The sequence below is a fragment of the Puma concolor genome, chromosome B3, assembly GCF_028749965.1.
Source record: "Puma concolor isolate L17-30 chromosome B3, mPumCon1.1.hap2, whole genome shotgun sequence".
In the NCBI taxonomy this organism is placed as follows: Eukaryota; Metazoa; Chordata; class Mammalia; order Carnivora; family Felidae; genus Puma; species Puma concolor.
This window is the reverse complement of record NC_141672.1, coordinates 149,301,144-149,319,177: the sequence shown is the minus strand read 5'-3', so window position 1 is coordinate 149,319,177 and position 18,034 is coordinate 149,301,144. Positions and strand designations below refer to the sequence as shown.

General features: G+C 47.5%; 1 protein-coding gene across 1 annotated transcript; it reads right to left on the bottom strand.

Annotated features, from left to right (window-relative positions):
* Window positions 1–9,009: 9,009 nt before the first annotated feature.
* PSMA4 (proteasome 20S subunit alpha 4) lies at window positions 9,010–16,460 on the bottom strand. The gene is made up of 9 exons (XM_025918481.2): window positions 16,324–16,460; window positions 14,964–14,989; window positions 14,680–14,722; window positions 14,126–14,288; window positions 12,534–12,611; window positions 11,941–12,029; window positions 11,367–11,497; window positions 10,519–10,642; window positions 9,010–9,403 (listed from the first exon to the last, which is right to left on the bottom strand). The coding sequence occupies exons 2-9, from the start codon at window positions 14,964–14,966 to the stop codon at window positions 9,249–9,251; spliced, it is 786 nt and encodes a 261-aa protein (XP_025774266.1). The 5' UTR covers window positions 14,967–14,989; window positions 16,324–16,460; the 3' UTR covers window positions 9,010–9,248.
* Window positions 16,461–18,034: the final 1,574 nt, after the last annotated feature.

The following is an 18,034-nucleotide window of genomic DNA, read 5'->3' as shown; positions in this document are numbered from 1 at the left end:
TTACATATGATCTTCTCAGTCACTCCCCAGTGCTCTGGGATAACAGACAGGAAACACAGAAAAATGGTGGCGTATTGGGAAGTGCACAGCCTTTGGTCTTTGATATCAAATAAACATGAGTTTGGATTCTCGCTCTGTCACTTCCTAGCTATTTTTTCAACAGATATTTGGGAATCAACCACATGCCCGGTTTTGGGGATGATGTGGTGAACAAGACAGATACGTCCCTGCTTTCAGGGAACTTACTGCTTAGGGGAGGAAGGCAGAAAATAAAATAATTTCAGAATTTGCTAAGAATTCTTGAGGGAATAAATAGAAAGTGATGGGGTTGGGGTGAGGGTTCTGGGGAGGTGGCCTCAGCTAGGAGACAGAGAAAACATCAGTCATGTCCGGTGCGTGTTGGGCGGGGGGGCATTCCAGATAAAGGGGCAGCTTGGGCGAGGCCCTAAGGTAGAAGAGAACTTGGTGTGAGGGCAGGACAGAGGTGAATCATCAAGATGGGGGAGTGAGGAGAGGTCAGAATGAAGAGAATGGGTTTCCTTCTTGGGACAACGGAGAGCAGTGGTGACCCAGGTTCATACTGAAAATTATCATATTGTTTGGGTGGGAGTCCTCTTAAAGCAAAAGAATACAATAGTATAAATATAAACTTGGGCATGAAATTGGATATTTAATTAGAATTTTAAAAGACTCAATAAACTACACATCTTTAAAAAGTTGGCAAGTATTGCAGTACCTAGAAAGCTACTGGGTTTGATGAACTGACACACCTATATTGTAATTTTTCTTCTGTTTTGCACTGAGAACTGAATCCTCAGCCTATAGTTCTGCACATCTGAACACTGGAAGAGTTTGCATGCACTAGATTCTGACGCCAGCCTCCAGCCTTGTTTCTCTCCCCCCGTCCAGACACTTCCAATGACGGACATCACAGAAGAGGCTGTTCATGTGGCGACATCTTCCCGTCATGATGCTGAGTAGGCTGGCATAGAGGTTGGAAGGAAATGCCCTGGAGCCATTTCTACACTGGGATGATTAGCAAAAGTGAGAATAAACAGATTCCTTTATGGCCTTGACCACTGCAAAGACTGCAAAAAGGAGGGGAAGTTTGGAAATAGACAGTGGCACTCATCAATTGCAGTTAAAAAATCTCACTTTTGCAAACTTCATAAGCAGGTCAGCATGAGAACACATTGTTAGGGTCCTTCCCTGGGGCCTTGGAAGGGGCACACAAGTGAGGGGCTCCAGAGCTTAAGCTTCATTTGTATCCCTGTAAATTTGTGAGGTTCTCTGATGGGAAACCAGTGAAAGGGTCATGGCATGCGCTCTGTGCTCTGTCACATGAAGGTCACTCTACCAGTGAAGGCGGACAGATGTGAGAGGCACCACGGAAGCCCAGGCCAGGATGGCAGGGACAGCCTGGGGGCACTGGAGCTGTGTGGGGGCACAAGGCACTGTCCTTTTCCGAGCTTTCGTTTTCTCAGCTACATAATAGAAAGACTGCCCCTAAATCACCAAGCATGTCGTGGGCCCTCAATAACTGAGTGCTGTAATTATAATAAATGTTTTATAAGGTTATTATGAGAATTAGCAAATATAAGGTAACTGACACATACTGTTTACTTCACAAACGATACTTTCTGCTGTGGTATACAGAAAGGGTTTTCCGAGATAAGACGAGATCGGGCGCGTTCAGGATGGTGTGTCCGTAGACCAGAAAGGGTTTTCTAAGACTTCAAAATACTTTCGAAGACCAGTGAGAAGGAAAAAAAACATATTTTAATTTCTTCTTTGAGACTATTTTTTTTGGAGACTATTTTTAAATAGATGGCCTGTAATTTGCCACAGTCCACCAGTACACTTACTCAGCATCTAAACTGGACCAGTGAGAGAGTTAACAGTGGCTAACCCTAAGGAAGATCATATGGGCGATTTCTATTCAATCTGTTGTGTATTTTCCAAAGCAAGCATATTATAATCAGAAAAGTAAGTCATTAGATTGCTCAGGACTCAGAAGACAATTTACCCTGGATTCTCTCATTCTGTATGATTCAGAATTTTTCAGAGAATGTTATTACATAAAGCTCTCGGTACAGAATCAAAGACTTGGCCCTTCCTAGTGTTAGGTATAAAGGAACTTAGAGAAGAAATTCTTCCTGCCAACATGAAAGGAATCAAAAGTCCTCTCCAACCGCGAGACCTACTTCAACAGTAACTAACAAATTCATATACATTCACTCAAGAGTCAGTCCAGCTTCCATTTATATGGGGCTCTTATAGGTGAAAATAGGGGAAGGCAGACTCCTTTTAAATGTGAATCACGAATGTGAATGTCTGGTACAAAGACGGATTAAAAATAAACCAAGATATGACCCAGCAAGTCCACTTGGGTACATACTCAAGAAAAAGGAAAGCCTAAGTCCACACAAAACTTGTACATGAGTATTCACAGCAGCCCCCAGTCGGAGGCAACCCCGACGTCCGCCACCCGATGAATGAACAAGATGCAGTGTAATCACACGAGGGACATTTATTCGGCAATAACAAACACAGACTCCCGCTATTATTTCCCTTATCTAGTAAGCTGTGGATTTCCAACATTCGCCGCAGCATCGGTGAGCCTGGCAGCGCTACAGCACGTGGAAGACGCCAGAAGCCCGCAGACCGGCTTCTAGAGCTGCATCGCATGAAATGTCCCGAACAGGCCGATGTGCACACACAGAGAGCAGACCAGCGGCTGCTTGGGGCTGGAGGACTGGGGTGACCACAAAGCGGCATGGGGCTTGTTTGGGTTCGCAAAAGTGTTCTGAAACCGACCGGTGCTGGCTGCACGGCTCTGTAAGATAACGAAACCCACTGCAGTGAGCACTTCAGATGGGCGAGTTGCATGGGATATAAAAGCTACCTCTCAATAAAGCTGAGGCAACTGTTATTTATTAGTGTCCCTATAAATGCGTGAAAGGTAAGTATTCATCTAATTCTGAATTAACTCAAGAAAATTAGTCTGAACAAGAGAATTAAAGTTGCATAATTAATTTAAATAATGACTTATTTAATTATGTATTTATTCTGAGAGAGAGAGCACAAGCCAGGGAGGAGGGGCAGAGAGGGACAGAGAATCCTGAGCAGGTTCCACACTGTCAGCGCAGAGCCTGACGTGGGGCTCCATCCCACAAAGCACGAGACTGTGACCCGAGCTCAAATCAAGAGTCAGATGCTTAACCAACTGAGCCACCCAGACCCAGGTGCCCCTAAATACTGACTTTTAAAAAGATACCAATTATGGGGCGCCTGGGTGGCGCAGTCGGTTGAGCGTCCGACTTCAGCCAGGTCACAATCTCGCGGTCCGTGAGTTCGAGCCCCGCGTTGGGCTCTGGGCTGATGGCTCAGAGCCTGGAGCCTGTTTCCGATTCTGTGTCTCCCTCTCTCTCTGCCCCTCCCCCGTTCATGCTCTGTCTCTCTCTGTCCCAAAAATAAATAAACGTTGAAAAAAAAAAAAGATACCAATTATATTTTTCAAATTATGATAAAGGTAATAAGACCACAAATTTACTAGAGGAACGTGTACATACTTAAACTTTTTTAAGAATTTTAATTCCAGTGTAGTTAAAATACAGTGTTTTATGTTCCAGGTATGCAACATAGAGATTCAATCACTCAGTGTATCAAGGTAAGTATACTTTTTTTTTTTTTAATGTTTATTATTGAGAGACAGAGAGACACAGAGTGTGAGCAGGGGAGGGGAAGAGAGAGGGGGAGACATAGAATCTGAAGTAGGCTCCAGGCTCTGAGCTGTCAGCACAGACCCTGGCGCAGGGCTCGAACTCACAGACCACGAGATCATGACCCGAGCCGAAGTCAGTGGCTCAACCAACTGAGCCACCCAGGCGCCCCAAGGTAAGTATATTCTGAATCTCCTTCACCTATCTCACCTGTCCCCCCACCTCCCTCTGGTGCCATCATTGTGTTCTCTGTAGTGAAGAGTCTGTTTCTTGGTTTCTTTTTTGCTCATTTGTTTTGTTTCTTAAATTCCCCCATACAAGTGAGATCATATGGTATTTGTCTTTCTCTGACAGATTTATTTCACTTCACCCCATCCATGCTGTTGTAAATGGCACGGTTTCATTCTTTTTCATCACCGAGGACTATTTCGTTGTACATGTACACCGTATCTTCTTTATCCATTCATCAGTCGATGGCCATTTGGGCTGCTTCCATAATTTGGCTACTGTCGATAGTGATACTGTAAACATTGGGGTGCATGTATTCCTTTAAATTAGTGTTTTTGGGGTGGAGAATATCTTTATGTGTATCATACTAACAAGAAATATACACGATTAAGAGCTTTGCCTACCTAAACACAAAAAACCCTTCGGTTATCAGCATTAAAAACAAAACTGTAAACACTAAAATGAGAAGGTGCTGTAACGCAGATGAGCTTCTAAGTTAAGTGCCGGGACAGGAAACGGGACAAGGAGATGGGCAGAGCTCGGAAGAAGAAAAAAAAATTTTCTGGAAGAGAAAGGGGGCAAAGCTGACATGGGTTCACTCGCTGTTTAGGGTTCTTTTCTACCAGCCTCCTCCGTCTCAGGCCGAAGCAACAACAAAAATGGAAGCAAGGTTAGGGACAGGTCACCGTGTTCTCGATGCCTTTTCAGCTCAGGGTGTAACTACTTTCGGGAGTCGGAGGCCTGGATCATGCTGTCCTCCTCCTCTCTCATCCTTCATTCCAGGGGCACTCCTCCTCCTCTGTCCCCTTTACCACTGAGACCCTCATCCTTCCCATTTCTGAAGCCTCCCAGCTGGTCTCCCTCCTTGTCTCTTGCCACTTAATCCAGCTCCCGGACTCGAGTTAGAGCGTAACCTGGGTCCCTGATTCTCTCAAATCTCTCACAGGATCTGCGAAGCTCTCTTCTCTTTGGTGTACATTTTTCCAACCTCATCTCTGGTCATTAATCATCTTCCCCCGACCAGCTCTGCTCTAGCTCTGCTCAGCTACAGGCTTTCCATAAATATGGGAAGCTGTCCCCTGCCAGGCCTTCACGCCCTCGCCGCAGTTCACAGCCACCAGGGGTCGAGCACGTGTCCACATTAGCAAGCGCTTGATTACAGCCCTGCCTGTCCTGCAAACGGCACATTAATAACTGAGAACGTGTCTTACTCAGCCACAAATTGCCATCACCTAAAATTACCAGGAACATGGTAAATAGGAAGAGAAATGAAACTACTTTGTGATTTTTTTTTTCAGAACGTGGAATATTTTTACACTGCTAAGACAAATACTTTCATGGAGCTTTCAAAGTGCCAGACTGTAGAAATTTGAGTCTTGCTTATTTTCTAAGAAAAACACGGAAGCCAAATTATACACAGGAACACATCCCCCCCCCCATGATTTATTTTTAAAAACACGATTTGTAACTCACCCAAATGAAATCAAGATTTTAAACCTTTAGCTCTTTGGTTTTCTACTTAATCCTATCAAGACTCTCCTGCATTGGTCGTGCCTGTGAGAAAGAGCCCATGTTCTCCCGATGGTTGCTAAGCTACATTCGGGATGCACCAGGCAAGGCCCTGGAAACCAGACCTAAAAATACGCCACAGAGCAGAGGGAGAGAAGAGGGTGGGAGAGATTCTAGGCTAGTCAGCCTTCGTGCAGGAAAAAACCAGTTAGGGCAGCCCCCGCCCTGCCCCCATCTTTTACTTTACCCCCAGCATGAAATTACTTCAACAAAAGGGTGCATCCGTTAAGGTCTTTCCATCATTAGGATAAGGTTCTGAAGACTTGCTCCAGACGTGGTGGTCAACAGGCTGGGCTCTCGTCCCCTACAGCCTCCGCAGGGCCCACAACTATAGGAAGTGTTGGAGGGGCGGTCAGAGTATAGAAAACCCACCACTTCTACTGACCTGGATGGAAAAAGAGTACATTTTAGGGTTTCACTCCAGCGAACCAAGGGCCCCCACTCATTCGTCAATCCTTGTTTGAAGCCTAACAGTTACGCGCCCATTTCCCTTCCAGGCACCGGAACGCAGCTGCCGAAGCCCCTGCTCCGGAAGCTTGCATTCCAGCGGCGCAGACGGACGGTAAGCAGTCGCTCCGGACGGTGACGAGGGCGTGGGGAACACCCAGGAGGGTGAGAGAGGAGTGCGTGGGGGAGTGGCTACTCCTGACGTAGCCCAAGACCCAAGAAGAGGACGTTCGAACAGGAGGGAGCAGGCTATGCGGACGTTCCCAGGGAAGGGTGTCCTCAAGGCAGAGGGACTGGCAAGAACAGAGGCCCTGGGGCGGACGAGGCTTGGTCTCTCGGGGGACAGCCAGGCTCACCCGGACGCACACAGTGTGAGGAGGGCGCACTGGTGGAGGAGAGGGCAGCAGTGGGGCCGGACACAGGACACCTGAGCAGGAAGGGCGGCCACCGCGGCATCTCGAGCAAAGCGGTATCACAGTGGCTGCCGTCCCGGGAACTGAAGGACAGGAAGGAAATGGAAGCAGACCAGTCACAAGGCTGCTGAAACCCACAGCGTGGGACTGTGGCCACAGGGTCCCTGCTGGGCAAACCATCTACCTGCCGTCTGTGCACAGCGGGACTGAAAGGGTCGATTTACATCACACAGCAGATCCTCATTAGATTCTGCAGTTGCAAATTTGCTTGTGACCCCAAACCCACGTCACCGCAGACGTGCAATGATCTGAATTGTCTGACGTGCGTGTTCCCAGCTGAGATCAAAAGAGGGGACACTGCCTCCGCGCCTCAGCTCTGGCACTGTAAACCAGTGTTTTTCTTTAGCTCTATTTTGCGCCACAGTTTTCCCATCTTTGTGCTGTCGGTGATTGTGCTGAAATGCCCCTAAGCATGGTGCTGAAGTGCTGGCTAGTGTTTAGTGCAGGAAGGCTGCTAAGCCTTACAGAAGAAATGCGCTAGACAAGCTTCACTTAAGTGTTGCAGCTGTTGGCCCTGAGTTCAAGATTAATGAATTACCAACATGTATTAAGAGATCTTTAACAGAGAGGCATAAAACAAAGTTACGTATTGATTGGTTGACGCAAGTGTTGCGGCCAGAGACTCACAGGCACCTTCCGTGGGATCTCCCCAGGAGCCATGGTTCAGCACTTGCTGATTCAGTGTTCATAATGAACTTCCATAACAAAGCTGCTATGAGTAACAGCATCCAACTGTATAAATTAGAGTAAAAGGAAACCTAGGGGAGCCTGGGGGGGAGGGGGGTTCAGTTGTTCAGGCATCGACTCGGTTTCAGTTCATGTTCTCACGTTTCATGAGATGGAGCCCAACGGGCTCAGCGCCGACAGCATGGAGCCTGCTTGGGATTCTCTGTCCCTCTCTCTGCCCCTCCCCCAGTTGCACATGATCTCTAAAAACAAAAACAAAAAAAGGAAATTTAGATTTAAAAAGCACTACGTCGAGGCACCTGGGGGGCTCAGTCAGTTAGGCGTTGACTCTTGGTTTCGGCTCAGGACATGGTCTCACGGTTCATGGGTTCAAGCCTCGCATCAGGCTCTCTGCTGACAGCACAGAGCCTGCTTTGGATCCTCGGTCTCCCTCTCTCTGCCCCTCCTCCACTCACATTCTCTCTCTCAAAATAAACATTAAAAAAAAAAAAAAAAAAGCACTGTCAAAGGTGGGTTGAAAAAAACACCTTAGCATGAACACGAGATTAGTGTGCACAAAGCACCCAAAATGGCTATTCCCTAAGAGCACGTGGTAGGGATTCGGCTGAGATTCCACGTCTGATTGCCTGACAACAGGCGAGATGGGTTAGCTATGGCTGGGTGCGCTGGTTCTCATCCCTGGCAGAAGCCGCTGGTGGGAGTGGAGTGGAGGGTGGTATTTAAAGAACTGCTACTGTCAGGGTCCCACCCCAGAGGTTGGTTCCATGGATACGGAGTACAGCCTGGGCACAGGAGGCATAAAAGCTCTCCCAGGGATTCTCAAACTTTAGTATGCGCAGAACACACAGTTTGTTAACGCCGACTGCTGGGCTCTACTCCGAGATTTTTACTCAGTCGTTCTGGGATGGGATGCCAGAATTTGCACTTCTAGTCAATTCCCAGGTGATGCTGACATGGTCCACACAAGGACATAGCACTGCCCCACGGTACTTCCGTCAAAGAACTTTATCCTAAATGACAGCAAAACTCGGCAATGAAAATCCCTTCTGTCACATCTAAACTATTCTCTTTGGTTTCACTTTTCTCTGTGGCCCTAATTTCTCTTGCACAAACCTTCCACGTGGCTTTGGGCAGCCTGCCCATCACAGGGTCCTCAGCGTTCCCTCCTTGTGCGCCCAACATCAATTCTGGCTTGGCCTGGCCTCACGTGCTTCCTCAGAACAATCCTGGAGAGGAGACAGGCCGTCCAGCCAGCCAGAGAAGTGTGCGCCCCTCTGTGAAAGGACAGCTCTGACTGACAGACCTGCTAAGCCCACCTGGAGTGGAGGGGCGAAAAGCCAGAACACAAACCCCATAGATGAGAGGAAGGATAAACTGAACATAATGTATCTCGGGTACAGGGGTGAGATCTGAAAGGGACACACAGGGGCTTCGCGGGGACTGTTTCTGAGGCTGCTTAGTAGGGACACAGGGTTTCCTTTAATTATGCCTTTCATACTTTGTTAACTATGCGCACGCATGTGTGTATGTGTGTGCACGTGCGCCCACACGATTTTACGCCCAGGATGATTACCCATCAACAGCACAGGCTGGCAACACCAAGGGGAAGAAGATGACTCTTGCATCACCGGATCTTGCTCTATTGGAGGCCAAGAGAGGGATGGCTCAACTTTGCTCAAGTTGGGCTACAGGGTCTCCACATAGCAGGGGGACAACTAAGGAAATCCTGAGTGCACAATCCCGCCTTTCTCTTTGTATGAAGTTTACACGCCGTCAGTTGTGACATCTCACTAGAAGTGACTGCAAAGGCCGCCGGAGTACATTTCGCTCGTGATCCCCGGACCTTCAGGGATCACGGCTACGGAGAATATCTTCCTTCACCATTTCCATTCTTTCCAAGTTTTATTCCCCAAAACAAGGGTGGAGGGACTGGGGCGTCCGTGACGAGTAATCGTCAATACAAGATCTGAGTGGACAGAGACAGCAAGGACCCAAGCGAGCTGGTGCCATCCTGGTCTCCCACCACACAAGCCGAAACAAGTCAGAGCTTTCGCAGGGTGAAAAGGACAGCACGGACACTGAAATGGCCCCAGGTGAGTTACAAAACCCACGGTCCTTCCTTCTATTTTTCCTTTTCTTTCTGTTCTTTTTCTTTCTTCTCGCGCTCAGCTTTAGCCTCTTCTTCTTCATGGTTTTTGATCAACTGCTCCACCTCTTTCTGTTTGAGGACTCTGATGACCGTCTTCCCGTTCTCTCTTGTTAGGGTGGCGATTTCCACTGGAAGTGAGCACACGCACTTGTGTTACAGGCGGGCACACTCGGCAAACAAACTCAACAGTCCCAGCTCTTCCCTGGAGGCGAGGCCCCCACTCTCCATGCCATGTGCTGTGTACGATTCACGGGTACTCTGACAGCAATAAAATACCTCCCATCTTGTGAAGTTCCTATCAACCCTTTCACTTAAGTGTCCCCCCTCTGGCCTATTAGCTGTGACGACCAGATGGAACCACAGCCTCCCTGTTGGAACCTCTGAAGGTGCAGAGAATCTCTAACCAGTGATTATACTCATTTTTCATGGACTTTTGAAACCTCTTTTTAAAACAAAGGCATGAAAAGCAGTTCCCATGACCACAGATGAGAAAAGTAAACGGATACCAAAGAAGGAATTTTGAGAGCAGAGGAAATGGAGTACGACCTCCTTGAAATTGGTAGAACTAGACAAAAAGGGGGCAGCCTGCAAGTAAATTGCATTTTCTAAGGAACAAGAGGAGCTAAATTATCCTAAACAGAATCAATACATTAATTCACCACAGTTTTTGAAAAACATTACTTAGAAATATTGTCTTCGGTGGTTATACGATTTAAGCTACATAAAGTATTTAAAATTGCAAATATGGCATCACATGAGAGATCAGGAGATTCAAAAGAGCAGAGGATACCACAGCTCCTGCAAAAGTCATCCCTTGGATAAAGCGTAAGATACATTAAAAAAAAAAAAAAAAAGCATAAGACACGTGTGTATAAATACCTAATCACATGCATGTTCTTCATCATATATATGTACGCACACGCAGATATCACCGTCAAGAAGCTGGTAAGACAATTATCAACTAAAAGTAGCACAACTCAGATCTCTAGCTATGAACACTGAGAACATTCACGCTCAGGATGTACTGTGGGATTATGGCCCTACAACTTTCCAGTGGTCTTGACCTTGGTCAAGTCACTTAACCCCACTAAGCCCTAGTGTCCTCACTTAGGACACAGGTATAAGGCCACCCAATTCGTAAGGTTGAGGTTTCCAAGAACTCTGACAAGGTGGCCTAACACAGGAGCCGCTCAACTGCTTCTCTCACACAAGCGAACCAATCAGAGGAGTGGACATCGATTACCTTTTTCAGCAGAGAGTTTACTCACATCCATGGTCTTATTTAGGACTTTGATAGCTAAAGCAAGTGCTGACTTCAAAGTCATTTCTCCTTCTTTGTAGTCTTGTTTTAACATTGACACAGCTGCCTATTAAAACATAATGGAGAATCAACAAAGAATTTTCTTTAAATTCTCACATTTTTTAGGAATATGAATTAGTCAGAATAATAATGGCTGAATTATTACGGGCGTTATAAGCAACACACACAATTTCAATGACAGGAGGGCAGACCCGGAACAGGTGAACAGGGCTGTTGGTGCTGTATGAATGGGATCTTTAGCCAGGACTCCCAGGACCTCCAAGGGACTTGTGATAGAATTCAAAGGATCTGAGAACTAGGACGTGGAAAAAATTACACCTTATTTTCACGACTTCTAACTGAAAATTAGCATTTCCAGGCACCTGGGTGGCTCAGCTGGTTAAGCGTCTGATTCTTGATTTCGGCTCAGGTCTTGGTCTCACAGTTTGAGATCAAGCCCCGTATCAGGCTGCTTCCTGACAGCACAGAGCCTGCTTGGGATTCTCCCTCCCTCCCTCCCTCCTTATCTGCACCTCCCCCATGCGTGCCCTCTCTCTCAGAACAATAAACTTAAGAAAAAAAAATTACCATTTCCTTCCATTATAAACGTAGACAGTAAGTCCCAGTAGTAGCACTACCTGCGACTTCATTACCAATAGAAATTGAAGGTATTCGCATATCACATAAGGTTGTGGCAACTATTTTCAAATAGATCGTGTTCACTGCTACTTCAAAATTATGGTGGTTATTAGATCTTTTGCTAGATTTTACAGCAACACAAAAATACTCACAGCACTATTATTTCCAATGCATGTGGCTTTCCATCCTCCGTAATTCCCGCTGGGGTCACTCTGGTAGAGCTGAAAACCGTAGTGCTTATCCCAGCCGATGTAAAGCAGGGACACGCCGAAGGGACGTTTTCCTTTAACAGAACAACAAACAGCATCTAGATCAGCACTGCTGCTACCTGAGCCCAGCAAGTGGCACTGGCCCTGCTCTGGGAAGTTAAGCATTCATAAACTGCTTTGTTTTCTGAACGCTGGTGATAAGCTCTGTCCAAACTTCCACTTTCGTTTCCAGGATTTGGACACAGCCAAGAAAGGGAATAAAGAACAGAGGAGCGATGCTGAATTTCATTATTACGTAAAAAGCAATTTGTTTCCAGATTTGAAAATGGCATCACGGCCTTTCAGTGGTCTATTAGCAAAACATATAACAATCTACATAGTGGAAGCCAATTAGTTCACGAAGCAGGGATGTATGAAAAGTGTTTTCTTATTTCAATTTCTTTTTACTACCTCAAAAAGGTCATTACTCATAAAATGGTTTAACCTTCTGGAACACGACTTCCAAAAACTTCAGTACCTCCAAACTGTGTATAAGCTTGTTTGATATCACAAAGTGCCGTGACCAACTGCTCACAAGGAATTGGCTCCTGATACTGTAACAAATACCTAGAATAAAGAAATTGGCATATTAACAACTTTCCCTAAAACACAAATACACTCTAAGCAAAATACCCTCTGAAAAGAAATCTGTGCCACAAAGACACTAAGAGTCCATGTAATTTGAAGCAGGGAGGAGAGCATGGTAAGTAACATTTTACACCCTTGCTTTAAAAATTTTGTAATTTTTGGGGCGCCAGGGTGGCTCAGTCAGTCAAGCATCCGACTTCGGCTCATGTCATGATCTCGCAGTTCACGGGTTTGAGTCCCACATCAGATTCTGCACTGACAGAGCCTGGAACCTGCCTCAGATTCTGTGTCTCCCTCTCTCTCTGCCCCTCCCCGACTCGTGCTGTCTCTCTCTCTCAAAAATAAAGAAACATTAAAATTTTTTTTTTTTTGTAATTTTCAGTTAATAGATTTTTAACGTCTTCCACCTTTGCAAATAAGAGTTCTCCTTGCAAACATCAAGACTAATTTACGTACCATCAGTTACGCTATTTATGACCATACCTCTGTGCAATGAGCCTCAGTTCATTAGTCAGAACATTAGCATCAGAAGTTATGCCTGCCACACTGCAAGCCATGTCCCTTGAGGAAAAGAAAGACATTGATGTGTGAGCAGGGAAATGTCTGGGAGGGGTATTCACAAGTACTGAGAAGTGAAGTTCTGTTAGAAATTCACCATGCTGGCTCCACAGCCACTACACTTTCCAACAAAAGCCACTTACGTTTCATCTTTATAGACTTTCAACTGATGTCATTCAACATAAAAAATAAATATGCCCTTAAATTTTTCTACAGACGTAGTTACCATCACTGCTCCGTGAACAGGGCAAGAGTAACACTAAGAAGCTGAAGTAAATCTCAAGAAGACTCATCAACAAAGACAACAAAGGTTTGGCCAAACAGGAAGACAGGCTACTTCACACCCTCGGGTAGCAGTGTGCTTTCCTCTAGGCCTGGCTTCATGGAGGTGAAGGAGAGGGGACCGGCGGGAAGGGTATTTTATAAGCCTGCCTAGGAGACCCAGGACTATGCTCACCCTGAGGGTGCACTTCCTTTCTCTGTCCCCATTCCCTGAGGTCTGCCCTGACTCTCCTACAGCCTCCACACCCTCGGTCATACCCGGCAAACCTGGAGACAGTGACTCCGCGGAGGGAGAACACTCCTTCGAGGAGCGTATCAGAAAGGCCTTGCACCAGCGATCATCTGGCCCATCACCGAAGGGAAGGTCTGCTCTCTGCCAGCTGCAAAGCCCCGCACACCCAAGTGTACCCGAATCTCACTAATGTACGGGGCTTGGCTAAACTGCTCCCAGACCTCCAGGAGGGCTGCTGTTTGGTAACAGTCCATATAATTCAACAAAACTCCTGAGCAGTCACTCTGAACAACGCTTTGAGGGTCTGCTATAAGCCAGACACTCTGCTAGTTTACTTAGATTTATTTTATTTCACTCAACTGCCATAACCACTCTAGTGGGCTGAGACCTAGAGAAGTTAAACATCAGTGTAGGGTCACACAGAGTTTAACCAAAATTTGGGGCGCACGGGTGGCTCAGTCAGTTAAATGCCCAACTTCGTCTCAGGACATAATATCACTGTTCAGGGGTTCAAGCCCCATGTCAGGCTCTGTGTTGACAGCTCAGAGCCTGGAACCTGCTTCGGATTCTGTGCCTCCCTCTCCTCTCACTGCCCCTTCCCCACTCACGCTCTGTCTGTCTCTCTCTCTCTCAAAAAATAAACAAACGAAAGGAGAAGAGAAGAGAAGAGAAGAGAAGAGAAGAGAAGAGAAGAGAAGAGAAGAGAAGAGAAGAATAAATTAACTAATTAACCCAAATTTGTGTGACTACCAAGCCTGTGCTCTTATCACTACACAATGTGGTTTCTCCACTAAGGGCTTGGCTCTGCATTGAAAAAGAATAACACATCGTCCTGGGCCTCAAGGAGGTTTTAAACAAGGTAAATTAAAAACAAAAATTCTCAGAGGTAAAAACAACTGTTCAATTTTACTATGTCACATGGAATGCCTCCCAAAATATGTGCAACGTCCCTTAAGTGAGAAAGGGAGACATTTTACATTCCCTTCCCGAAGATCTCACTTACTCATTCAGTTTGTAAATTTTTTCAGAGAAAAAAACTTCATCCAGAAGCTTGTGGATGTTGCGTCTCTCTGCAGCAAGCAAAACACCATCGTTGGCTAAAATCCCCAAGCAGGTGCCTGCATGTCCAATAGCCTCCATGGCATACTCAACTTGGTACAAGCGACCTACAAGACACAGGCAGTGAGTAGTGAAGCACCACTGGTCCCAGAGAATCAGCAACAACCCTGGCAGGCTGCAAACGAGAGGCCCGCTGTGACCCCTCTGTGAGGCACGAAGCCAACCTGGTGACCATAATCAGTCCCAAGCACAAAAAGGACAAACAACTTAGCAAGGATTAAAAAAAAGTTTGTAGGGGCCCCTGGCTGGCTCAGTCGGAAAAGCATGCAACTCCTGATCTCAGGGTAGTGGGTTCGAGCCCCACGTGGGCTGTAGAAAGCACTTAAATAATAAAACTTAAAAAAAAAAAAAAAGTCTGTAGATTTTTTTTCTCCTTTCAGGTCAAACTCTTTAAAGACATTTTTTATTTGAAACAGATTAAACAATTCCCATTTTTACCTTCTGGAGAAAATATAGTGGTTCGGGAGTCATATCTTCGAGACTGCAAAGGAAAAACATACAGTTGACTCCTACCGCCGAAGTAAGCCCATCCCTGCAAGCCCACAAACCATCTTATGAAACAGATGCTGGCAGGCAGGGCTCAGGGTACGGGAAGAAAGCGATAAGGAAGAAGACACCACTCCAGCTCTTTTTCCTTCCATTCCAATTTTCCCACACGCGTCTACGGGTGCAAGCAATAGGATTTATGAGGCAACAACTTGCTGGCATGTGTATCAACTCACCATGTTTTCTGAACTTTGTAAAATTCCTGTAAAAAAAAAAAAAAAGATCATTATTAAAAATGAAGTTTACAATTTAAAGAGCATTTTGTAACTTAAAAAAAAAAAAATCTGTTTTGTTCACTCCCTTCTATCATCTAACATTTTCAGTGTACCAGGCACTATGCTAGATGCATACCAAATTTTGGAATACCAAAAAGGGTGAGACCAATTCCTTTCCTGAAGAGTTTACAGTCTGGCATTCAGGTGAGGGAGGCAGAAACAGACAATTATAAGGCAATGTGGAAACAGGTGCTAAGAGCACAGTAGGAAGCAGGATGGGGAGAAAAAAATCAAGAAAGTATACTTTGAGAAACAAATACAAAAAAATGAACCCAAGTTAGAGAGACATGGGAGAGGCAGAAATAAGGCTAAGAACCATTAGGCCTAAGAGGAAAAGTAGGAGAAGGCAGAAGGGAAGAGCAGTCCAGGCAGAGGAGAAAGCCTGCTCTAAGGGCACCGAGGCAGGACAGCTCCATGGGCAAGAGACAAACTGCTCAATTTAAAAGAATCTGAAGAAGCTAGAGAGCTAAGTATACAGATGCACGCAGAGCCTTGAATGCCAAGGTAAGAGGCTGACGCTTTCTCCAGAGTGATTCAGAGCCCCAACTTAGAGCAGGTGGGGGTGGAAATCTTAGATTCCCCATTACCATTCCTGCAAAAGTCAAAATTGGGGCTCGGCGCGAATTAATGGAAATGCCAAACTTCAGATTGCAAAGTCCATTTTCCTAAATCCCGGAGCATCAGGAATCGAGACTGGCAAAATATGCTGGGATCAAGTCCTGAAGGGTCCACGGGCCCAAGTAAAAACTGTGAATTTTATCTCCCAAGCAATGGGGCTCAACTGAAAGACTGTGGGGTTAAGAGCCACAGGAGCTGGCTGGCATTTAGACACATCACGGCGGCTGAAAAGAGACTGAAGAAAAGGTAACCAGTTACGAGGCTGTTACAACAGGCAGGTGAAAGGTAAGGACGGCCCTGAACACAGCCTCCAGGCGCGACAACTTTCGAGTACTGACCCTCCCAAGCGACACCTCCATCCCGCCTGCGCGACTACGACCCCAGCCCGGACCCCGGCCCCGACGTGCGCGTGAGATCCAAGTATGGACCCCAGCAGGGCCTCTGCCCGGACGCGCGCCCCCCGCAGCCGAGCCCCACGGCGGCCGGCCGGTCGCCGAGGAGGCGGGTGCAGAGTCATGGCACCAGGGCGCCTCGGTGCCGGCTGCAGGCCGAGAGCGCTCCGCCGCGTCGCTCGTGGTCCCTGCCCGCAGGGAGAGCGGCCAGGCTTCCGCGGACAAAGGCTCACCCAGGGGCAAAGGCTCACCAGAGGGACACGCGGAAGAGTGGAGACCTACAAGGACACTCTCCTCGCGGGACACAACCCGCCGCCGCCGCCACTACCAACTCCGAGTGGCCGCTGCCAATATGGCGGCCACGCGTGCGCAGAGCGCCCCGAGACCCGGAAGTCCCGGGAGCGGGGCCGGCGCTGGCGGCGGGGGCGGGAGCGGGGTCCCAGCGGCTGGGGGCGCGGCCGGGCGGGGCGCCGCGGCCCCGACGGGAGGAAGCGTGGCCGTCGCGAATTCCCCTCTCTGAGCCCGGCGCCCTGTTTGCAGTGTGACCGTGGGTTCCAGTTCCGCGAGATCCGCCGCAGGCCTGGGACGTGCGCTGAACGGCGCCGGCAGCCCCTGGGGGCACCCCTCCCGGGCGGCCGCGCACCCTCGGGGCGGAGAGGTCGCGGGGCGGTGTGGGGGGCTCTGCTCGGGGCGTGGGGGGCCCGGGGCGGACTCGCCCGTCCTGCCGGCTTCCTCGGTCTCTGTGACTCTGTGCTGGTTCCGTAACTAACAGCGTGTTGGGAAAATAACTGGCTGTTTTGCTTTTAAGGTCACAGTAGCAATCGTGCGGACCTGTTAATTGCTTAACTATTCCTGCCCTGTTCTCAAATGGTGCCACGCTCGTAAGACTTGACCCTGCGTCCCACCTCCTTCCTGAATCTGTCGTCTTACTGCTGGCACAGGTGTTTCTGGACACAGAGCAAGTTCTGATAGGATTCACACCTTTGGGGAGAACTTTACCTTGGTCTCCTCAACCTTCTTCCTCGTGGAAAAGGATCCGCTGGACCACCCTAGTTAAGGCAATACCTACATCAACATGCATTTGTCTTTACTGACGCTGCCCTGTCCGTGTGTTCGTTACCCGTCTCTCCTCCCTGCCCTTTTTTCCATCCAGCTTCACTTCAGCCCCTCTGTAAACCACCGATTCACGCTTTAAGTTTCTTTGTGTTACCAGGTTGACCAGACCTGGGTTCACATGTAGTCATGTGCTCTTAGTCTCCTCCAGGAAGAGGCCCAGAGGACAGCGATTTTGTCCTCTTCCTGTTGGGTGAAAAGTTAATACTGGGGGGATCTTCACTTTTAGTTTTTTTTTTTTTAACATTTATTTATTTTTGAGACAGGGAGAGACAGAGCATGAACAGAAGAGGGTCAGAGAGAGGGAGACACAGAATCTGGAACACGCTCCAGACTCTGAGCTGTCAGCACAGAGCCCGATGCGGGGCTCGAACTCATGGACCGCAAGATCATGACCTGAGCTGAAGTCGGCCGCTTAACCAACTGAGCCACCCAGGCGCCCCTGGGGGGATCTGCACTTTGAAGAGGAGGCTGCCTGGGAATGAGTTGTATTTTGAGGCCTTTCCTGTCATTTCTGCTTCCTGGGCACACAAGGACAGGAGCCAAAATGACAAAAGGCCCCACCCAGACCGGTGGTGCTCTGAGGGCATCCTCAGGTGATGCTAACTAACTCAGAACCACCGGGGATTCCTGCCACCTTAGTTCATTCTGCAGAATTAAGCAAGTGTTAGCTCAGAGTTTTAAGTGAGAGGCAGAATCTCAGGTCAACAGAAGACAGATCAGTTGAGATAAAAAGGCAGAAGAAAGGATGAGCCTGACAAGTTTGGGATGGAGCAGTTCAGTCTGGCCAGAATAAATAGGACCAAAAAGGAAGTAAAGGCAGAAAGGCATCTGAGGTCAATTTAGAAG